This window comes from Perca fluviatilis, chromosome 17, assembly GCF_010015445.1.
Source record: "Perca fluviatilis chromosome 17, GENO_Pfluv_1.0, whole genome shotgun sequence".
Taxonomy (NCBI): Eukaryota; Metazoa; Chordata; class Actinopteri; order Perciformes; family Percidae; genus Perca; species Perca fluviatilis.
The window spans coordinates 36041953-36066821 of record NC_053128.1 but is presented as its reverse complement, the minus strand read 5'-3'; the positions used below and the strand labels follow the sequence as shown (position 1 = coordinate 36066821).

At 40.9% G+C, this 24869-nt stretch overlaps 1 protein-coding gene and 1 long non-coding RNA gene across 2 annotated transcripts; one reads left to right on the top strand and one right to left on the bottom strand.

Annotated features, from left to right (window-relative positions):
• Positions 1 to 6298: 6298 nt before the first annotated feature.
• Positions 6299 to 18216, bottom strand: LOC120545305. The gene is made up of 3 exons (XM_039779546.1): positions 18166 to 18216; positions 8303 to 8425; positions 6299 to 8165 (listed from the first exon to the last, which is right to left on the bottom strand). The coding sequence occupies exon 3, from the start codon at positions 8091 to 8093 to the stop codon at positions 7278 to 7280; it is 816 nt and encodes a 271-aa protein (XP_039635480.1). The 5' UTR covers positions 8094 to 8165; positions 8303 to 8425; positions 18166 to 18216; the 3' UTR covers positions 6299 to 7277.
• LOC120545349 lies at positions 14985 to 15842 on the top strand. Its single transcript, XR_005636675.1, has 4 exons — positions 14985 to 15176; positions 15438 to 15502; positions 15619 to 15713; positions 15807 to 15842. It is a non-coding gene; the product is annotated as an uncharacterized LOC120545349 (long non-coding RNA).
• Positions 18217 to 24869: the final 6653 nt, after the last annotated feature.

Genomic DNA, 24869 nt, shown 5'->3' with positions numbered 1-24869 from the left:
CCAGGACCAGGAGACCTCTCTCCTCATCTGTCTGAATTAATGGATGAAAATGAAGTCAGAAGGGTGCAGGAGGAAACAGATGAAGTCAGAAGAGCAAGATATGTTGCTGGAGGAGTAGGAGCAGCAGTAGGAATAGTAATCCAGCTCCTTGCAGCTCCGGTCACTGGGGGGGGGAGTTCAGCAGCACTAGGAGCAGCTGCAGTAGTAGCAGCAGGAGGAGCTGCAGGTAGAGCCGTAACAGCTACAGTAGAAGAATCAATAGTAGGAGGAGCAGTAGCAGGAAGTGTAGGAGCAACAGTAGGACTAGGACTCATGGTCCTTGCAGCTCCGGTCACTGGGTGGGGTAATTTAGCAGCAGTAGGAGCGATAGCAGTAGCAGCAGGAGCTGTATTAGGAAAGTTAGCAGTAGGAGGAGGAAGATGAGCTGTGGTTGTAAATGCAATAAAAACAATAAAAGAGAACAGAAGTGTAAATAAAGTAGAAGAGCTGGGGAAAGAGTTCATGGAGATTGTTGAACCATTGAAGAAGGACCTGGAACAAATAAAGAAGATGTGTGAGAAGTTGGAGGAAAGATCAGCTGAAGATCAGTCTGAAATCACTCTGATACATGTGGAGGACTTTCATAAGATTATTAGAAACGTTTCTGAAGAGAAATCACAATTTTGGCTGATCTGTGTGGCAGAGTTGTTAATGACTTTGATCAGATGAAGAAAGACTGTTTGATCATTTATCTAACATACTGGACTTTATGTAACTGAATCAGATGAACAATAATACTTAATGATATTTGATATGTTGGACTGTTGATCTCTGGTTTAATATTAAATTTCACTCACTGTTGGCTCTTGGACTGAGACTGAATTATGTTGTAAGTATAGAATATGATATTTACTTTCTCTAAACATGCTGCTGCTTATAATTCTGTCTGAAACATGATTATGTTTCTGTCAGATCCAGAGCAGAGAAAACCAGTCTGATGAACTGTGAAACATAAAGTGATGCTAGCTGAGAATAGATGAGCCGTGTAGTAACGTAGCAACACCACAAGATGGCAGCAGCTGCATCTGATGCACCGTGGGGGGGCCCTGCACATGTTTCACAATAAAAGCCTGGATAGAACCATGCACATGTTTCACAATAAAAGCCTGGATAGAACCCTGCACATGTTTCACAATAAAAGCCTGGATAGAACCCTGCACATGTTTCACAATAAAAGCCTGGATAGAATGCTGCACATGATTCACAATAAAAGCCTGGATAGAAACTCTCTCTAAACGCCACAAGTTTGTCTAAACCTTCAGTGAAAAGGTATCAGCTACAGTCCTCACAGGTGAGACGCTGCTGCTGTTTGATCATGTGATTTCAGAGCAACTGAGCGTGCTCAGAGCTGATTTACCTGCATCAACAAACAGGTAAGAACCTCTTAAACTCTTGATGAAGATCTGACTGTAATAATTAAATGATGAAGGTGATCAAACATAGCTGATCTTAGATGTTCAGTATTTGTTCACGTTGACCCAACAGTTTGTAAAGAAGAGGCTGGAAACTCTCCAGATATCCAAATGTATCTTTAAGAAGCTGTAATGTTTAGAGTTGTGTTGGTGTGAATGGGAGAGAAGTTTGAGTTTCCTCCCAGCAGCAGCAGCATGTACCTGAGTGGAGCTGGGAGGAAACACCTGTGTGTGTGTGTATGTGTGTGTGTAATCAGCTGTTCGCGCTAACTTGTTTCAAGCTAGAGACACATTGGATTTGCATGAAAACATGTCCCAGAGAACGGTCGACTCTGTACACATGTTATTAACCCCTAAGGTCAATTGTCCTTTAATGAAGAAACTCAAAGAACATGCAGCTTCATTCATCAGAGAGTTTGACAGCAGTGAACAGAAGATGAGACAGATTGTTAGAGAGTTTAGGAAGATCGCTGATGAAGTCAGAAAGATGCAGGAGAGAACAGAGTCAGAACAGCAGGAACTGGTGTACTAGAAGTCTCAGCTTGAGTGGGTGATTTATGAATGATTTATTTTTAAATGAATGGCTGTATATGTTTACTCTCTAAATCTGTCTGTGTGATGGGTGTTACAGGCTAAATGAAGGTGCTAATCTTTAATTCATTTCAAAGTTTGACAGGTCATATTTGGTCAAAACATTTCAAATATCAGTTTGTATTGGGTCAGATACTGAAAACAGAACATGTCACTCCACGGAAATACAGATTTTAATCCTGAAACTAAACCTCCGTTACGTGATACCAGTAGTTTATCTACAGCTAATGTTTCGAGGCCTTTTCTTCATCCTGCAGCTTCTATCAGTATTATGTAATATAATATAAGTTAAATATTAAGTAGTCAGTGTGAGCACAACTGTTCTGATATGTTCTGAATGTGCAAAAATCAGAGTTGTAAAATATGAAATCACAGATCATATATAAATGTAGATACGCCATTGTCCACTGCGGGTCATTGGAGCGTTCTGCCTGTGACCATTTTGTGCCGAGCATTGCTCTCCTCCTTATGCATGTGTGTCCATGAAAAAAGGAGGTTTATCCATAATTAAAATCATAATTTCTCGCTGAATTTCCAATCGGTTTTCAAGCCGTTTGCTACAAATGCCAGACATGTATTTGGAATACTTGGTTACATTAAAATTGAGTTTTCAAACCAAAATACCTTATCTTGTGAAGGTATTAACAGTAATATAATTTAAACAGGTGAGTTATATAAACAGTTGTCATGAAGGGAGACATTAGCTTTAGAGACCCATTTTCTCTACCAGGCTGTAAACGTGTTTATTTCTGCTGTATGATTTTTTTTTTAGCACGGGGGTCTGTGGGAAATGACTCGAGGAACTGCAGTTCTATAAAACACATGACAAATATTTTCAGCATCTTAATAATAATAATAACAATAATAAAACAAAAAACAAAACCCCAGAAACCCTACATTAGATATAAACATAATTAAACAGCAAGACAAGCGATGATAAAGACAATACATGACAACATGAGAAAAATGTGGTAGTGTAAAGTGCACAATTATAAGTTATATTCAGTTTAAACAGGTGGGGGTTGAGGTGGGATTTGAATGATGTTATGGTGTCAGACTGATAGATATGTAGGGTTTGTGTTAGGGGTAAGGAGTTAGAGGTTTAGGGTTAGGGTTAGGGTTAGGGTTACAGGTTTAGGGTTAGGTTTGGGTTAAAACTCACGACCAGTACGGAATTGTCATTGTTCCTCTTCAATCTGAAATTTCACTATCGGCCGAACCCTCCTTTCCAGCACCTTGGAGTAGACTTTACCAGAGAGGCTGTGAAGTGTGATTGGCACTCAGAATCAGAACCACTTTATTCACCAAATGCATAAGCAGACACATAGGAATTTGACATGGCATCATATGACATTATATGTGTATAGCTACATAAAGCATGATTAAACAATTGCACGAGTAAAATAGCCCACAATAAAATAGTGAGGGGGGTGGCAGTGGATCAGCTAGTCAGGAGAGAAATGGCTCTTGGAAAAAAGCTATTGAGGTGGCGTGAGGTCCTTGTCCTCATTGCATTGTACCTTCTTCCTGAAGGAAGCAGCCTAAAAATGTCACTTGCTGGATGGGACTGATCAGCAGCAATTTTAGGATCAGCTATGTGCTGGCCGAGCCGCACAAACTGTTGTCTGTTGCTGAGAAAATCCATGATCCAGCGGCAGATAGAGGGTTTCACCCCGATCAGTGACAGCTTCCCCTGCAGCCGCTCCAGTAAGATGTTGTTAAAGGCGGCACTGAAATCTACAAACAGCATCCTTACATAGGAGCCAGGAGAGTCTAGGTGGTCCAGAGCATAGTGCAGGCCTAAATTAATTGCATCATCTACTGAGCGGTTTGCTCTATAAGCAAACTGCAGTGGATCAAGATGGGGCGCTGTGATGGGTTTGAGATGAAACAGAACCAACCGCTCAATACATTTCATAACCACTGATGTAAGGGCTACCGGTCTGTAGTCATTCAGTGGCACTGTTATTCTTCGGTACTGGAATAATGGTTGATGACTTAAAACAAACTGGAACCTTGCATAAGACAATCGACTGATTAAAAATGTCTGTGAAAAGTGGAGCAAGCTGACTGGTGCAGTGCTTCAGGGTGGCAGGCGAGATCCTATCCGGGCCACCTACTTTCCTTACATTCTGTCGGCTAAATAGACGGTGCACGTCCTTTTCCTTAAAGAGGTGATAGAATGATTATATAGGGTATTTCACACTGTTCCTTAAGGTCTCCTAATAGGATATGTAACATTGATTGGGCTGAAAATGGCCCGGGTGCTATTCTATGTGCCCTAATGCAACCCTGTGAAAAAGCCCTGGATAAAAAGAGGATTTCTCCCTTATATGGTCTGCTCATGAATATTTAAATGAGCTGTACACTGATTGGTTGGTTGAAGTACGCGCACACACAGTGTTGGGAAGGATACTTTCAAAACGTATTTCGTTACAGAATACTGAATACATGCCCACAAATGTAATTTGTAACGTATTCCGTTACGTTACTCAATCTGAGTAACGTATTCTGAATACTTGGATTACTTCAGGATTACTTCCACATTGAATTGCGTTTTATAAGTGTAGGAATGCGGCTATCACATCCATCTTACTAAACAGGCCTGTAATGGTGTGTTCTTTTTATTCCAACTAGCTGAATGTGTACCTGAACAAGCAGATAGATTATTGTATTGGTAGTCCCGAACTGCATACTACAAAATTCTAACCGCGGTCTAAGCTACCACAAGCTAATTTTAGCTAACGTTAGTTAGCATGTCAAACAGGGCTAGTCAGTCTTTAAACGGCTCTGGAGCTAGTAAATCAGCACCTAGGAGAATGTAAAGCCGCACGTCAATGTTAAAATAGCAAGGTGACTAGTAAAACTACAGCAGACGACTACTCTTGGCTAATTAAAAAATAACTTACTTTAAGATGCTTCTTCAGGTTGGAGGTGGAGTAATTTGGACGCTGAAAGCAGGTTGGTTGCTGGCAAGCAGAGGCTGCACTGCACAGTTATATTTCATTCTCCCTGTTCGTTCTTTAATGTGAAATGCTGTTTGAATTTCCAAGATAGAAACTTATTGCTGCCCTGGCTCTGTCGTGCCGGTTCCGACTCCATTGTGACTGATCACGCAAATAGCTATTTTTTTCTATTTCATATCGGGGCTTCTGGAAAATGCATTAAGTTGCCTTAATTTATTCAGAGTGAATAAACTCGTGAAACAGAGAAGTATCGTCATGTAATCCATTGATTTTAACAATGTAACTGTATTCTAAATACCAACGATTTAAATTGTAACTGTAACGGAGTACAGTTACTCATAATTTGTATTCTGAATACGTAACGCCGTTACATGTATTCCGTTACTCCCCAACACTGCGCACACACACACACACGCAAACACACACACACACACACACACACACACACAGGCCCTCCCCTCCGTGCCGCTCCATGCACACCACGTCACACTGCAGAGAAATTGTATACATTGTTTGTCTGCTATTTCATCACTAAATTCACTTCTGAGACTTTTTTATGTGAGAAATCAACTATGTAGATCTTAAATATGTGTCGTTTTATGGAAATGTATGGCTAATTGCAAATTTAGCCATCAATATAATACCAGTACCTAAACAAAATAGGCCTAAAGAATTGAATGACCTGAGACCAGTTGCATTAACTTCAGTTCCTATGAAGTGTCTTGAAAAGATATTGTGTAAACCACTTGTTAACTGAAGTTCCATCATGTCTTGATCTATACCAGTTTTCTTACCAACCAAGAAGAGAGGTGGATGATGCACTGCTGACAATGACCAACAGTATATTGGAACATTTAGAAAGGCAAGTTGCATTTAACACCATACAGCCCCACCTGTTGGTGGATAAACTGGCAGAGCTAGTGGTTAACCAAAACCTCATAATTAACAGGTTAGGTTTAATTCAGTCACCTCCACCTCCAGGCCCATTAAGGGGGTATGTTTTGTCCCCTCTACTCTACACACTATACTAATGAGAGCCGAGCTAGCACATCCACGCACATTTTTTTCAAATATGCGGATGATACTACCATTGTGGAGTATTTGAAACCTGATTGCTCAGCGCTAACCAGCTTTAAAGAAGAGGTGAGTAACTTCACCAAATGGTTTAAAGACAGCTTCCTGGCTGTTAATGCAAATAAAAGAAAAGAAATGGTCATTGATTTCTGACATCATAAAAGTGAGATCCCTAACAGCATTGTTAATGACACACCAATTGGGAGGGTTAGTAGCTACAAATACCTAGGCATTGAAATTGATGCCCAACTCAAATTTGATATACTGAATGTACTACTTCTAAGGTAAAACAAAATTACAATAGGGGATGTTCTTTTTACATAAGCTTAACTACTTTCAGGTGGACTGTACTATTTTAGAATTGTTTTACAATTGTTTTTCCTTCAGAGCGTATTGTCCTTGGGCTTAGTCTGCGTATTTGGGAACATGCGCAAACAAGACCAAGATAAATTGCAGCATTTGGTAAAGACAGCAAGCAAAATTATTGGATGTAGTCAGATGTCAGTCAATCCGCTATGGTCAGATCTTATTGTGAGTAAGGCTGTGCAGATACTTAAGGATCCTACCCACCCCTTAAATGGGAGGTTCCAAATCAGCAATTGTGGCAACAGTAGCCTGCTGCAAAGGGCAAGTAAAACCAAAAGGTTTAGCATGTCTTTTGTCCCCTCTGCTATTAGACTTTTTAATGGAAGACACAGGACAAGATAAGGAATTGTATTGTCCACTCTTGTAACACTGTGTTTTTCTTTTATTGTTTTTAATTAATTTGGAATGTTGCCTTAGGCCTATGTGTTTCAAGCCTGCTACTAATTGACTGATTGACTGAAGTGTAAGTGGAGGAAGGCTCTGAGTTGTGTTCATACTTAACTATGTCTTGATGAATGTTATTGTGTGTGTGTGTGTGTGTGTGTGTGTGTGTGTGTGTGTGTGTGTGTGTGTGTGTGTGTGTGTGTGTGTGTGTGTGTGTGTGTGTAAGGGGAGGGGGTACCTACTTGCCTGTGTGTCTTAAATGTGCTGCATTTTGACTAAACAAATTCCCAACTCTGGGATAATAAAGTATAGTTTGACTTTGACTTTGTTTCAGTTACAAAAAGTCAAGTAGGTTAGATAAATGTTCAGGGTTTTCTGATCAAACACAAACAGTCAGCTGTTTCAGTGTGAATGAGTCTTTTTGTTCTCACTGCAGTTTCTATCTTTACTTTACACTGAAGTCTTTGAGTTCTTTCTTCATCTCATCAAAGTCCTTAACGACTTTCTGACAGTGATCAGCTGACTGGATGATGGAGTTTCCTAACATATTATCCTCTTCATGGGTTGCATTGAGTCTGAAGACTTTCACAATGAGCAATAACAGACCACCTATGACACTCATTAGTATTGCAGCTGAAGACAAAACTTCTTCACTCCTTCCTGCCACTTCAGAAACTTGTCTCAGACTCCTCTGAAAGTCCTCCATGTCTGTCAGAGTCTTTTCAGCCTGAAGTTCAGCTGATCTTTGCTCCAACTTCTCACATGTCTTCTTTATTTTTTCCAGGTTGTACTTCAGCGGTTCAATGATCTCCATGAAGTCTTTCCCCAGTTCTTCTACTTTATTTACACTTCTGTTCTCTTTCATTGTTTTTGTTACATTTACACCAACAACCACAGCTGCTCCTCCGGCTACTGCTCCTCCTACTGCAGCTGCTCCTGCTGCTACTGCTAACGGTGCTACTGCTGCTAAACTAGCCCCCCCAGTGAACGGAGCTGCAAGGACCAGGAGTCCTATTCCTATTACTGCTCCTACTCCTACTCCTCCAGCAACAGCTCCTGCTGTTCTGACTTTATCTGTTCTCTTCTGCATCTTTCTGACTTCTTCAGAGATCTCCCTAAACTCTCCTGCAATCTCTTTCATCCTGTGTTCACTGCTGGCAAACTTTCTGATGAATGAAGTTGTATGTGTAATAAATGTGTTCATCAGTTCAGACAGATTAGGAGGAAAGTCTTTGTTCGATCTTCTTAGAATGAAGGCCATCTTTAGGAATCTTCCTCCTCCTGAATGTGTTCAGATTTCCTCTGCAGAGTCTGTTGAAGAAGCTGAACTCTTCTGAGAGAAACAAAGAGACATCATCAGATAACTTAACACTCTTCAAAGCTTCACGGTCAGTCTGATCTCTTCTTAGATTCAGTTATTAACAGTTTTAATGAGATTATTTGGTGTTACTTGTTAGTGGTTGTTCTCACCTGTTTGTGTGCAGAAGCTGTGTGAAGCTGAGCAGGTAGAGTCGCACTGAGTGTGCTCAGTCTGCACTGATCAAAGTGTCTGCAGCTCCACAGCCAATCAGCGGAGGGGAAACACTGTCTGTGCTTTGACCAATCAGCAGAGAGAGAGAGAGAGAGAGAGAGAGAGAGAGAGAGAGAGAGAGAGAGAGAGAGAGAGAGAGAGAGAGAAACACACACACCTAAATATAAAATGAAGCAATACAACTAACCCTGAATCTGACTTTGGTTTGACTTGAATCCATCCCAAAATAATCAACCCTAGTGATATGGTAATTAAAACCAAAGGCACAATTATTATCAGACAAACACTGAGTTTAAGCAGCAGAGTAAACTAACTTCAGCCAACATGAACAATAACACTGATATATTTGATATGTTGGATGGATGGTTTAATATTTAACTTAGGACTCCTGGACTGAGAATTATTCTATTGAAGCTGCCATCATGCAGCATTACGCACGGGGGTCACCACAGTATTTATATGTTTACAACAGGCCTACCTGATGGTATCCGCGCACTAAGTCTACCTTGGAAAAAATGCTGATCCCCGCCAAGTAAGCAGAGAAATCCTTAATATGTGGAACTGGGTATCGGTCGGGGGTCGTGGCATTGTTCAGGTGACAAAAATCGCCACAGGGGCACCAACTGCCATCTGCCTTAGTGACCATGTGGAGGGGAGAAGCCCAGGGACTCGGAGCGGCGCACGATGCCCAGTCCATGGTTGCAAACTCCTCCCTGGCGATTGCAAGCTTAGCTGAATCGAGGCGCTGAGCACATGCATAGACTGGGGATCCGGTGGTAGTAATACGGTGCTCAACCCCATGCTTGGTCACAGCTGCTGAAAACGTGGGTGTGGTGAGGTCAGGGAATTCTGCCAGGAGGCATTGGTACACATCCCCTTCTGCCAGCATGTTAGACAGGCCGAGTGTCTCTGCCACTCCCAGGATGCATGGGTATGTAGCAAAAGAGACAGGATCAATCAAGCAGCAGTTTTTAACATCCACCAGCAGCCTAAATGCACACAGAAAATCTGCCCCCAGGAGAGGAATAGATACAGCAGCCATAATAAAGTCCCAGCCGAACCGCTGCCTGCCAAAACACACCTCCACATACCTGGTGCCGTGGGTCTATATAGGCTTGCCATTAGTGGCGTCCATAGGGGGGCCATGTCCATTGGCCATTGTGTCCGCAGCATATACAGTACAGGCCAAAAGTTTGGACACACCTTCTCATTCAATGTGTTTTCTTTATTTTCATGACTATTTACATTGTAGGCATCAAAACTATGAATGAACACATATGGAATTATGTACTTAACAAAAAAGTGTGAAATAACTGAAAACATGTCTTATATTTTAGATTCCTCAAAGTAGCCACCCTTTGCTTTTTTTGATAACTCTGCAAACCCTTGGTGTTCTCTCAATGAGCTTCATGAGGTAGTCACCTGAAATGGTTTTACCTTCACAGGTGTGCCTTGTCAGGGTTAATTAGTGGATTTTTTCCCCTTATTAATGGGGTTGGGACCATCAGTTGTGTTGTGCAGAAGTCAGGTTGATACACAGCCGACAGCCCTATTGGACAACTGTTAGAATTCATATTATGGCAAGAACCAATCAGCTAAGTAAAGAGAAACGAGTGGCCATCATTACTTTAACAAATGAAGGTCAGTCAGTCCGGAAAATTGCGAAAACTTTGAATGTGTCCCCAAGTGCAGTCGCAAAAAACCATCAAGCTGCCATCGAAACTGGCTCACATGAGGACCCGCCCAGGAAAGGGAAGACCAAGAGTCACCTCTGCTGCTGAGGATAAGTTCATCCGAGTCACCAGCCTCAGAAATCGCAAGTTAACAGCAGCTCAGATTAGAGACCAGATGAATGCCACACAAGAGTTCTAGCAGCAGACACATCTCTAGAACAACTGTTAAGAGGAGACTGAATCAGGCCTTCATGGTCAAGTAGCTGCTAGGAAACCACTGCTAAGGAGAGGCAACAAGCATAAGAGATTTGTTTGGGCCAAGAAACACAAGGAATGGACATTAGACCAGTGGAAATCTGTGCTTTGGTCTGATGAGTCCAAATTTCAGATATTTGGTTCCAACCGCCATGTCTTTGTGCGACGCAGAAAAGGTGAACGGATGGATTCTACATGCCTGGTTCCCATGGAGGAGGAGGTGGGATGGTAAGGTGAACGGATGGATTGTACATCCTGGTTCCCACCATGAAGCATGGAGGAGGAGGTGTGATGGTGTGGGGGTGCTTTGCTGGTGACACTGTTGGGGATTTATTCAAAATTGGAGGCATACTGAACCAGCATGGCTACCACAGCATCCTGCAGCGACATGCCATCCCATCCGGTTTACGTTTAGTTGGACCAGCATTTATTTTTCCAAACACACCTCCAGGCTGTGTAAGGGCTATTTGACCGAAAAAGAAGAGTGGAGTGCTGCGCCAGATGACCTGGCCTCCACAGTCACCGGACCTGAACCCAATCAAGATGGTTTGGGGTGAGCTGGACCGCAGAGTGAAGACAAAATGGCCAACAAGTGCTAAGCATCTCTGGGAACTCCTTCAAGACTGTTGGAAAACCATTTCAGGTGACTACCTCTTGAAGCTCATCAAGAGAATGCCAAGAGTGTGCAAAGCAGTAATCAGAGCAAAGGGTGGCTACTTTGAGGAATCTAAAATATAAGACATGTTTTCAGTTATTTCACACTTTTTTGTTAGGTACATAATTCCATATGTGTTCATTCATAGTTTTGATGCCTTCAGTGAGAATCTACAATGTAAATAGTCATGAAAATAAAGTAAACGCATTGAATGAGAAGGTGTGTCCAAACTTTTGGCCTGTACTGTATAGTTCATGAAAAAACATCCGAACCGCTCGGTCCGCTTGTCTCGGTTCGGACCGTGTGTGCCGCACGGTTCGACGCATGCACAACGTGGCCTTGTGCCCGTCAGGTGCCCCGTATGTGACCTCAGAGTGTGTTTCCCTTTCACGCGAAAGAAGAAGTGTGGACAAGTTACCAACAAAACGTACTATGAAAGACCGTGCAAAACATTTCAGGCCGTCTTTCCAACCTGTAAACATTTTAACATCAATGTACGCTGTAAAGTTTTTTCACTCGCTGAAGCGGCTGCAGTTTATATCCTGTCGGCTCTCTGCAGCGGGCAAAAGCGGAGATGAGATGTATACAGGAGGTTAAGGTACTTTATTGTCACATACACATAGTGAAACTCATTCTTTGCATTTAACCCCTCCCTCAAGGGAGCAGTGGGCAGCCAATCACAGATCTGAGCCAAGACTATGTTTATATATATATAATAATGTTTTCGATGGTGGGGGGAAACCCACGCAAACATGGGGAGAACATGTAAACTCCACACAGAAAGGCCCCGGAACGACCTGGGTTCGAACCCAGAACCTTCTAGCTGTGAGGCCACAGTGCTAACCATTGGGCCACCATGCTGCAGTCGTTATTGTAGGTATAATGATAAGTGCAATAAGTCCTTTATCAAACCGTATAACTGTGTCCCAGCCCAGGCCAGGATAGGACATTATCTAACAATGTAAACTGTTTTTATGTTTAAGTATTTGACTTATTCAAAAGACGGAGCTTTAAGAGTTCCTCTCTTTTTCTTTTAAATGATAAATTCTTGTAAGAGCTACACTGAAGTTGGCAGTTTGATAAATGCAAGTTATTTCAATTGATATTCTGTAATATTTCAATCTTATATCTATATATAATCTTATATATATATATATATATATATATATATATATATATACATACATAAGACAACAGGAACAATTCATAACCTGAAGAAACCTACAATAAAGTCTCCTGAGAGCATTATTTACTATGAAAATAGAAAGTGAAGAGCCAGAGAGTTAATAAATATGTAACACGGTTCATATATAATCTGTCCAAAACTAATATTCTGTTTTTGCAACAGAAACACGTTCAGCCTCTATACGGCGTGCAGCGTGTTGCTATGGTTACCGTGTTGAAGGACATGTTTCCTCTGAACGGTGGGAAACAGCTCTGAGTTCTGTTTTCTCTCGTTTGGTGTCTCACACCAACACAAGTTGTTTGTTCCTCTTTGATAATCAGCACCTCACCTTTCTTTGGACTTTTAGTTCTGTCACAATCAGCAACACAAGTACACAAGGTACTACACAAGTAGACAGGTAGAGAAAGTACTACACAGACTCATTTCAGCCTCCAGGGGGCTCCAGGGGCCTCCCGGCATTTCTGGACTCATCCTCCAACACTCAATACAAGTCCCTCCTGCTTGGCTTCTCTTATTGACTGGGCAAACAGTCTTTCCTCTGATAAAACTGCATGCGATTGATCAATAGACCCATCAGTCAGCCTCCATCTTGGCTCTGCCACTGGTCTGCATCAGAAACAGCAGAATATGTATTTTCATCCAGAAAGATGACTAAATCAGGGATTAATCTCTCTGGAATTACTCATGTAAAGTAATATATAATTCACTATTTGTTAATTTTTTCTTCAGATATTTAGTGACTCAACTAGCAAAACAAAGATGTTATCATTTGCAGATTAGTGGAACGTCCAAACATTCATTAGTTATCAGATAGAGACACACACACACACACACACACACACACACACACACACACACACACACACACACACACACACACACGCACACACATGAGAACATTAAACAGTCAAACACAGAACATTTATCACAAAGCTTAAGGTATAATAATATAAAACATTTTCAATAGAAAATATCAGTCCCAGTCAGCTGAAATGTGTGATATGCCTCAGTTATATAGTTTAATATAGAACTCCTCGCTCTGAGCGTTACATGCGTAGTCCCAAACCTGGACTCACAGCACGTATCTACACATCACATCAAATATAATATCAACAATTAGTGCGGTCAGTTAAACGCGTTATTATCGGTGTTAACGCAAAACCATTTTAACGGCGTCAATTCTTTTATCGCGAGATTAAAGTTCTTTTTGGCCCAGCAAACTTTGTAGTTTTTTTACGTGCTGTTGCAACAACTAGTAACGTTAGAAAAACTACAACACCACGGATCTAGCTAGACCGGAAACAAGACAACAGGCACGCTGCACGTTTGCACTTGCTCGCGAGCCGGCCAAAGAGTAGCAGCTACATACCTGCAAACTAGTCGCTTTTCGATGAAAATCGCCGTTTTGAAAGGGGTCCAAGACCCGGTGCTAATACGGCACCGGTGCCTTAACGACCGTTATCTCCCGGACCAAATAGCAACGCGGATTTCGGTGCCTTATTTAGGTGTCACTTAAATGCCTGCGCTTCTCTCTGATGCTCCGAAAACGGACGTTAGAGGGAACTGAAACATCGCCACACAGGAGGCCAGTCAACACTACACTTAGCAGCAGGTAACGTTAGCCTACCGTTAGCTAGTCAACACTACACTTAGCAGCAGGTAACGTTAGCCTACCGTTAGCTAGTCAACACTACACTTAGCAGCAGGTAACGTTAGCCTACCGTTAGCTAGTCAACACTACACTTAGCAGCAGGTAACGTTAGCCAACCGTTAGCTAGTCAACACTGCACTTAGCAGCAGGTAACGTTAGCCTACCGTTAGCTAGTCAACACTACACTCACTGCATGAAAAGTGGGATTTTCGTCAGTATGCGGCACTGTAGATTGTCGTGGAACTTCAGATTTACGGCTGTATACGGCAATTTACAGGCAACACCGAAAACTGCCGTGAATTGTCGAAAATTGACGTGGGCCTTGCTTGGCAGTTGTCCCCCCATGACCCCCCCTCCCTCTAATTCTAAGGGAGGCTTTCACATGTAAATGAAAATGCTGTGAGCTATACAAATGCAAATCATGGTAGCAGCAGGGGGAGTTTTACCCCAGGTGACATTTTTCTAAAAGGTATTAACTTAATTTTAAGAAAATCTCTTAAAATAGATCAGATTCAGTATAGCCTAATTGTAGACTCTTTAGTAGATTTATTTGATGAAAGTATGCTAGATTAATTACTGTGTATGTCATTAGTAATGACTAATTAGATGTAAAAAAAGATACACAAAATAATTTATTTCAACAGTTAGTTTTAATCAGGCTTTGCCACAAAGGTAAAATGTGCATTCCATGATTCATTCACAGTCTCCTCGAGCTCAACCACTGAGCATAGTGACATGACTACAGTGGCCTTTCTTTGGTCTTGCTCATCCAACATTGTCTGGAGGAATGGAGACAGAGGCTCCACTGGACAGTTTTCTAAGAGAAGTCTTTCTGCTGACACCAAAACACTGGGCTTCACATAAAGCATATCAGCTTTGTCATTGCATGACAAGGTCCCAACCATTTCTCTTCTTAAAATACTGGCAAATTCAGCACCATATTCACATGTCCATGGCATATGAAGCTGTTGGCTCTGCTCAAATGGCCTCATAATCCAGACTTCAATTGTCCTATTGTTATTAAGCTTTCCCAGTAATCCATTATAACTCACTGTAATTCACCTCCACACCAGTGTGTGCGCTGTTCGCGCCCTGCTGGTTAATCAGCTTCTCTTTGTCTCTCTCTGTCAGTCTGCCCCCCCTCCCCCCTACCCCCGCCCTCACTGCTTCCATTTGAAAATAGCGGCGGGAGATTAGTCCGAGAGTTAGAGGAAAAACTTCCGAAATATGGGAATATTTCAGGCCAACTGGTAAAAGAGTTGTCTGTACACTCTGTCAAACTTCACTTGGAAACACACAGGAGTTGTTCAAGACGTTTGGAGCGTTTTTTTCTCTCCTCCATATCACCTCTGGGGCTCCGTAAATATGCGCTCACAGAAAAGGAAAAGACAACGTAAGTATATGATTATTAATGAAACGGCGAGCTAGTCTTTACTGTTTATTAACTCTTGATCGTACAGTGACTGTCTTTGGATGTTAAACAGGCTACTTAGACTTGGCAGTAATGTTTTAAACCCCACCAAGTTTAAACGCGAGCAGCACAGAGCTGTGTGTCTGGGCAGCCTGGCTGCTTTCAGCGACATTCATTATTGAGGCAGAGCTGAGCGGGTGAGTTGTTTTATAAAAGTGTATTTTTTGATTTTGTAATTTTCAGAAAGCAGTCCGCCGTCTTCACAACTCCGAGACAAACTGTAGCAGGCGCTACGAACCGGAGCAAGGGTAAGATTTAAAGAATATGCTTTCATTGAATGAATTTCATTAATTTTTCTGTATAAGGACATAGATATGTTAATAGATATCGATCTTAACCGTACTTTTTTTTGTTTTTTTTACAGACTAACCTCGCCTCATAACGAGGCCGTGACCTATATTTGCTCGGAGCTGTCTGCCGGTCCAGATTTACATTACGCTGATAATGACGCCATTGTGTGTAAGTAATTTTTACTTTTTCATCTTTCCTTGTTTAATTTTACTGTGACTTATGTTTTTTTATTCATACCACTCTCATATAATTGTTTCCCAGCTGCCTGTAAGACATATCACCAGACAGCAGCAGGAGCTTCAGCTAGAAACAACCAGATGTGGCATCGCGGGCAGAAGCTGTGAAGAGTTCAGCTCGGAGTCGGTCGAGAAGAAAAGAGGGTAAGACTAGATCCATTTGGTTAATGTGAATATTTTTCAGGTGCATTCATAGATGTGTTGTGTCCATAAGCGGTATATCACGCAGTACTGATTGTCTTTATTGATTGATTTTACAGCTGCTGGAAGCGAGACAGAGTGTGCTGGCTGTGGGTGAGGTGACATTTGTTAGTGCGCTACATAGACATCCAGGACAACGCACCACAGACGTCTGCTACATGGACCGAATTCAGACCGAATGCTGCCGGTTACCAACAGCTCCGAGGCGGCCGCCGGTTAGGTGTTGATGGTGCTGCTTCTCGTGAGCGAGGGATATTTGTTGTGTGTGCTGTGTGTCTCCGATGCTTTGTACACAGTTTTTTTTTCTGATTGCGTTTGTGTTTTGTGTCAATAAAGCTCTATCTTTGAATAAACAGCACATTCCTGGCAAATCATTTTAATTATAATAACCATGACATGAATATACAACATAGCATATATGAAATAAATATATATAATACATAAATATATGAAATAAATAAATAAATAAATATATAGACCTGTCAACCAATCACGAGAGATTTTTCTTGTTTAAAAGTAGTGGTTTCATCCAATAGCGAGTGAGGAAATTCCAGCCAGGCCAGACCTTCTCTGGCCAGGCTCCTATTCATATTCTAATTAGATCCATTAACACCTCCACGGGGGCTCTCCACATACGTCATGGTTCGTTTCAATATGTGGCACAGACGAACGTGATGTTCGCAGCCTGTAAATTGTCGATAACTGCCGAAAATTAGGGGGATTTCCAGGCGTTTACAGGCATTTACTGGGACGGAAATCCCACTTTTCATGCAGTGACTTAGCAGCAGGTAACGTTAGCCTACCGTTAGCTAGTCAACACTACACTTAGCAGCAGGTAACGTTAGCCTAGCGTTAGCTAGCAGCTGGATTAAACACGGTTAAAATGTTTACAGCTAAACGGTGTAAAGTGTGTCTGTGTTTCACTGGAGAGGACTCCAACACCGGACTGGAGCTGCCTTTGTCTGAAAAACACAGTCGTGATGTCATGTTGCCTCACCAGTGTCGTGGTGCATTCACTGTAATTGTAAAATACCTTTTCCCATCCAGTGGTTGTTTTCACCGTTTTGTGCTCAAAGAAAGATCAACTTTTTATTGTTTTATATTTTTGAACATACAGAACAGACAAATACAATTGAACAAGGTGCTCCTTTTTTAAATATATATTTCGGTTCAGGCACCGTTTTAAAAGTATCATGTTGATAAGGGCATTAAAATGAGAACAAATAATGGGACAAAAAGAAATCAAGGGACATTTAGAATAGATAAAAAATGTGTGATTAATTGCGAGTTAACTATGACATTAATGCGATTAATCACGATTAAATATTTTAATCGTTTGACAGCACTATCAACAATATATGTCAGCTACATGTACCAAGGTGGTATTTATCCTCTGCTACTTATAGTCACACTGTACTTATTTATCTTTGTGCTACACGACAACATGATTTGTACAATCCATTTGAAATAATCTTTTTATTTTTTGAAATTCTCTTTTTATTGCGTTAAAGCAAGATCAGAACAAACAATGTAATCATCTTCTATCAAGCATTATGTAAAATACAGTAAAACACAAATATAATCAATATTACAGAAACATATAATGACCAATGAAGTATCTTAAATAAAAACAAGTTTAAATATAGAAAATGAACTACTAGATCAAACCAAAGTTAGAGGAACCAGAATATTGGGGTGTGCCATCAAGATACTCAAATTACTGACACAACAGATTCAAATAAAATAAATGAATAAAGACCACAACTCAAACATTTGATGGTCATACAGGTGTGATCTACTCAGCCCATATGTCCCATCTTTTCACAAACTTGTCCTTTCTAATAGAAAAAAGTAATTCTTTCCATCCTAAAAATAACATAAATAATGTCAATCTGCTGGTTTCAGCCACTTTCTTATTTGGACAACTAATGCATCGTTTGGCTTCTAAAAAACTAATAATCAGTAGAGATCTAACTTTGTTAGAGGTTATAAAGCCGTCTGGGTAGATATTTAATAAGCATAATTTAGGGCTAAGGGGCACCTCCTCTTTAAAATATCAATAAACAACATTTAAACCTCAACTACCTGAACTACCTTGTACTACTCTGTAACCTGCAGTAGATTAGACAGTATTTAGCAGTATTAGATGTTCTCTGTGTGATGAAGAGGTTTTGTGTTCTTACCTGTTGGAGAGGAGATGAAGGTGAAGCAGATCTGAGTCTTCTCTCTCTCTGTCCTCTATCTCTCTCTCTGTCCAATCAGCTTTAAGTACCAATGCTGAGTTGTTTCTCTGAAATCACATGATGAAAGAAACCTATCACACAGCAGCAGCATATCCTGAATCCTGCAACAAACAGAGGAAAATCTGCGACACAACCTGTGAAAGACAGAGGAAACTTTAACATGAGAAGCCTTGAACACAAGATCCAACAATTCCCCCAAGAGCATTTAGTGCAACCGTGGTGAGTAAAACTTCCTGAGGAAAACACACACACACACACACACACACAAACAAACACACACACACCACACACACACACACACACACACACACACACACACACACACACACACACACACACACACACACACAGAACATTTATCACAAAGGTTAAGTTATAATAATATAAAACATTTCCAATAGAAAATATCAGTCCCAGTCAGCTGAAATGTGTGATATGCCTCAGTTATATAGTTTAATATAGAACTCCTCGCTCTGAGTGTTACATGCGTAGTCCCAAACACATCACATCAAATATAATATCAACAATATATGTCAGCTACATGTACCAAGGTGGTATTTATCCTCTGCTACTTATAGTCACACTGTACTTATTTATCTTTGTGCTACACGACAACATGATTTGTACAATCCATTTGAAATAATCTTTTTATTTTTTGAAATTCTCTTTTTATTGCGTTAAAGCAAGATCAGAACAAACAATGTAATCATCTTCTATCAAGCATTATGTAAAATACAGTAAACCCCAAATATAATCAATATTACAGATTTTATATTTTACATATAAAATAAAATAAAAATATTACACAGATTCTGATAACAGATTCAAATAAAATAAATGAATAAAGACCACAACTCAAACAATTGATGGTCATACAGGTGTGATCTACTCAGCCCATCTTTCCCATCTTTTCACAAACTTGTCCTTTCTAATAGAAAAAGTAAATCTTTCCATCCTAAAAATATCATAAATAATGTCAATCTGCTGGTTTCAGCCACTTTCTAGTGATGGCTTTTGAATTTCAAATAGATATCCATCATGAGAACATTCTCTAAACCTAAATCCTGCAACAAATGGAGGAAAATAACTGCAACACAGCCTGTGTGAAAGCCCTGAACACAATACCTAACAATTCCAATAATCCCCCCAAGAGCATTTAGTGCAACAGTGGTGAGGAAATCTTCCTTTTAGGAAGAAACCTGTGACAGACCCAGGCTCTTGGTGTGTGTGTGTGTGTGTGTGTGTGGGGGCGATGAACAGTGGCAATAATACTCACAATAAAGATAATGGAACTCAAAATCACCATCAGAATCACTTTATTCGCCAAATGCATCAGCAGACACACAGGAATTTGACTTGGCAATCAGTAACACAGAGCTTGACAAACAGTAAATACCCATAGCTGCATGGACATGCTTAAAAACAATCAATAATAAAATAGTCCAAGGATAAAATAGTGACGTTGGGGAGGGAGGGGGCGGATCAGCTATTCAGAAGGGAACTGGCTCTTGGAAAAATGCTATTAAGATGGCGTGAGGTCCTTGTCTTCATCGCCCTGTACCTTCTTCCTGAGGGAAGCAGCCTAAAATTGTCACTTGCTGGATGGGACTGATCAGCAGCAATTTTAGCTGCCCTGTCCTGACTCTGGCCTCATACAGGTCACTGATTGGACAGCTGCCTCTGTCCAGTCAGCCTCTCTGCTGTGCGCACAATGCGCTGCAGTCTGTTCTTCGCCTGGGCCGATGCTGAGGCAAACCATACAGAAATGGATGTTGACAGAAGGCTTTCCACAGTGGCTCTGTAAAACCTAGACCAAACAGAGCTGGAAACGTTCAGTTTGGTTAACTGCCTTAGGAAAAAACTTCCACTGTGAGCCCTCGTGATAATGGAGGAACTGTTTTCCTCCCATTTCAGGTTGTTTGTGATAATAGTGCCTAAAAATTTAAATGACTCCACCTCCTTCACGACAGAGCTCTTGATGGTTAGGGGTGAGAGAGAGGAAGGGGATCTGTGGAAGTCTATCACCATTTCCTCTGTCTTTTGTTGGTTAAGCTCCAGATTGTTCTTGTCACACCATCCAACCAAATGAAACACTTCCTGCCTATAAGCAGACTCATTATTGTCCTTAATAAGGCCGGCCAAGGTGGTATCATCTGTAAATTTAATCAACTTGATGGAACTATGATGCTATGAGGGGCCGTATAAGACATTATTCATTCTGGTACTCTCACATACTTACATTCTCCTTTCACATACATGTATTTTCACTCTCACATAAATACATTCTCGTTTCACATACATACAGTTTTTTCTCTCATAAGAATATATTTTTAACTCACACATTCATACATTTTACTCTCATATTTTTATATTTAAACTCACACACACATATTTTTCTCTCATAGTTCTATATTTTACATACATATTCATACATTTTTGATCTCATGCACATGCAGTCAAAATTTTAAATCATATATGTATATAAGAAGAAAATGTATACATGTGTGAAGAAAATATGTCTGTGAGAGAAGAATGTGTGTGTGTGAGAGAGAAAGTATAGTGGAAATGGAAGGAGTAAAGTAGAAACAGATGGCAGCTAATTTCTTGTGCTGTGATTGGCTGTCAACCTCACGCTGTGATTGGCTGAGAAACCCAAGCAGGGTCATGTTCAGGTCGTGGTCAGCATGGACGGAGATGAGACGAACGCTTTGCAGCAAGACATTGGAGTTTTAAGAACTATTTTAACATCCACTAATACTTTTTCTTCCATTGAGCAGCAAAAGATATGCTCATGTAGTAATAGTTTATAGATAGTTTAGTTTAGTTTAATAGTTTCTTCTTAAACTTTAATTTCAGTTTAGTAACTATAAACATTTTGTGGAACAATAAAAATAATTTGAATGTTTACAATGTTCAATTTAAGACCAGAAATTGACTAAATTGGCTTCTTCTTTGTTGGAGTAATATCGTTTATGATTAGGAGGGGATACTGGTACTCTTTGGGAGATGTCACTCTAAAAGATCGATGGTAGAAGTAACTCTTGCAAATATAAAGACAAATCTTGATGTTTCCAGGTACTGGATGATGATCCTTTTAAGGATGATAGCAGCGATGACAACAATTTGAGTTTAACTCGCCAACTGCGGTCCTCATCTCTAACACGAGCTAGACACTCTTATGCATCTTCAGACAGTGTGACCAGTCCAACAACTGCCTCTCCATCAAACAGTACTTTGGAGTTCAGTCTTTTGCCTCATCACTTGGATGTGAAGTCTTATCCACTCATACTCCAGCCTCGACCTACCACAGCAATATCTATCTTCCTGACTCAAATTATAAACCCAAAACGTTGAGTTTATAATTTAAGACTTTTTCTATGTACACAAAATTCTTATTTCTCTCAAATATTGTTCACAAATCTAAGATAATCCATCCACCTCACAGGTGTGGCATATCAAGATGCTGATTAGACAGCAGGATTATTGCACAGGTGTGACTTAGGCAGGACACAATAAAAGGCCACTCTAAAGTGTGCAGTTTTATCACACAGCACAACGCCACAGATTGCGCATCACTGTGAGCTGATCTTTATTACAGTTTTCTTACTTATACACAAAATCTTTTCATGTCACATGATTTTTGAAACCTCTCACTCAAAGTGCAAAACTACCCAGCAAATCTCCAAAACCAGAAGCTATTTCTCAGCCTTTCACTTTTTCAATTGCATAAAAAAACTTTTTTCAAAACATTACACACAATTCTCTACCTAAGACACAAAAATCTAACAGGAAGTGACTTGCTATCCATTTCTTAATACCAATCAAAATGCTACACTTATTTACCAGGGCACACACACTCCTCACATGTGCAAACACATTATGTGATAACTGAACACTAACAAATCACTGCTTTAGTATAGGCCTATACAGAGGTCAAAGGTCAGATTACCTGTTTTGAACAATGGATGCCAACAATAGACAGAGAGCAAGGGGAGGAGGAGGAAGAGACAGGAGATAACAACGAGGGGGAGGAGGAGGGAGGAGGAGGGGGGGAGGAGGAGGGGAGGAGGAGGAGGAGGAGGAAATGGAGGAGGAGCAGGATGGGGAAGAAGAGGAAGGAGAGCCATCTCTGATGAGATCAGGGCCACACTTATTCATCATGTGATCAACCACAGATTGACCAATGAGAGAAGCCCATCTTGAGCAGCTTTACAGTGGCGTCCATACTGCATGCAACTATCTAATGACTATTTCAGCATTACTCATCAATCAGACTTTGTTGTGCACAAAGTGCATACAACTCACCCCCCTGCCCCGACACACAAGCATGCACAAACACTCACACACAAACACACACACACACACGCACACAAACACACACACACAAACACACACACACACATATTATTTATTCTAAAAATGATACCTTTGGTTTACATATGTTTGTACTTTTGTGTTCTTGTGTCATGCTACTGTATGTAACACCGTGCTACTCTTACTAACGTGATGTTTTACCCAATCAATAGTTTCTGTTTTACTGTAACATTACATTGTTTTTTACAGTGCACTTTTCAACCCCTCTCAGCAGATGACTTACTCTCTAGAGCATTGTTAATGTAGATATAAACCTATGAAAGACAGAACAGCTTTAGATTTAGAAAAACAGTGTGTACATGGTATATCCAAAAATTTACTATTATGAAAAAAGTGTTTGCCATTTGATGCAAATGCTTCATTTTGAGATGTGTTTATGGTATTTTGAATGCAGTGCTTCATGTTGAAGGAGATGTGAGGCATTTTGCATTTTGTGTGTGTTCATAGTTTTGAAAATGTGTGTAAGCAGTTGGAAAAAACTGTAACATGTGACTCATGTTCAGTGTTGTGTGTGTGTGTGTGGGTGTGTGTGTGTGTTTGTGTGTGTGTGTGTGTGTTTGTGTGTGTGTGCGTGTGTGTGTGCGTGTCCGTGTGTGTGTGTGTTTCTGTGTGTGTGACTGTTTGTGTGTGTTTGTGTGTGTGTGTCTGTTTGTGTGTATGTGTGTGTGTTTATTTGTGTGTGTGTGTGTGTGTGTGTGTGTGTCTGTGTCTGCGTGCATGTGTGTGTGTGTGGGTGTGTGTGTCTGGCGTTGTGTGTGTGTGTGTGTGTGTGTGTGTGTGTGTGTGTGTGTGTGTGTGTGTGTGTGTGTGTGTGTGTGTGTGTTTCTTCAGGAAGTTTTTCATCACCACTGTCACATTAACTGCTCTTGGAGGGGATTACTGGAATTGTTGGGTATTGTCTTCAGGGCGTTTCTTGTTTACAGTTTACTTTGACGTGAGTTAGTTTCTGCTGTCTTTGTTGATAGGGTTCTCTGATCATGTGATTTCAGAGAAACGAGAGACAGAGAGAGGACAGACAGACAGAGGAGAGAGAGGACAGACAGAGAGAGGACAGACAGACAGAGGAGAGAGAGGACAGACAGAGAGAGGACAGACAGACAGAGGACAGACAGACAGAGGAGAGAGAGGACAGACAGAGAGAGGACAGACAGACAGAGAGGACAGAGAGAGGACAGACAGACAGAGGACAGACAGACAGAGAGGACAGACAGAGAGAGGACAGACAGACAGAGAGGACAGAGAGAGGACAGACAGACAGAGGACAGACAGACAGAGAGGACAGACAGAGAGAGGACAGACAGAGAGAGGACAGACAGACAGAGGACCGACAGAGAGAGGACAGACAGAGAGAGGACAGACAGACAGAGAGGACAGACAGAGAGAGGACAGACAGACAGAGGAGAGAGAGGACAGACAGAGAGAGGACAGACAGACAGAGAGGACAGACAGAGAGAGGACAGACAGAGAGAGGACAGACAGAGAGAGGACAGACAGACAGAGAGAGAGAGGACAGACAGAGCGAGACAGAAGACTCAGATCTGCTTCACCTTCATCTCCTCTCCAACAGGTAAGAACCACTAAACCTCTTCATCACACAGAGAACATCTAATACTGCTAAATACTGTCTAATGTACTGCAGGTTACAGAGTAGTACAAGGTAGTTCAGGTAGTTGAGGTTTAAAAGTTGTTTATTCATATTTTAAAGTCATATCAATCAGAATCTGATTACTTTATTGATCCCTCAGTCAGAGAAGGTATTTATTTACAGGTGTTCACAGTGTGTGTGTGTGTGTGTGTGTGTGTGTGTGTGTGTGTGTGTGTGTGTGTGTGTGTGTGTGTGTGTATGTCTGTCTGTGTGTCAGTCTTGTATAAAGTACTCAAAAGCAATACTTGAGTAAAAGTACAATTATCTTACCAGAAAATGACTTTTAGAATATTACTTGAGTAAAAGTCTTAAAATATCTGATATTAACAGTACTTAAGTATCCATAGCAATTTTCTGATATTAAATGTACTTAATTATTAGAAGTAAAAGTAAAAAAAAAATAACTTTGATTATGAACTTTCTGGCCAAAGGCGTGTAACGTTATCTTCATCACCACTGTCGTCGGGGTGGTCGTCGTCTGTTACCATGGCAGCAGAGCCTGCACCAGGTGCTTCCATGACTTCATCAGTCATCATACTTCCTCCTCTTCTTCTTCTTTAGTTTTTGCCGCTTGGCCACAAACAGGCATCAGGTCACCAACTGGAATGGAGTGTGCATTATCTCG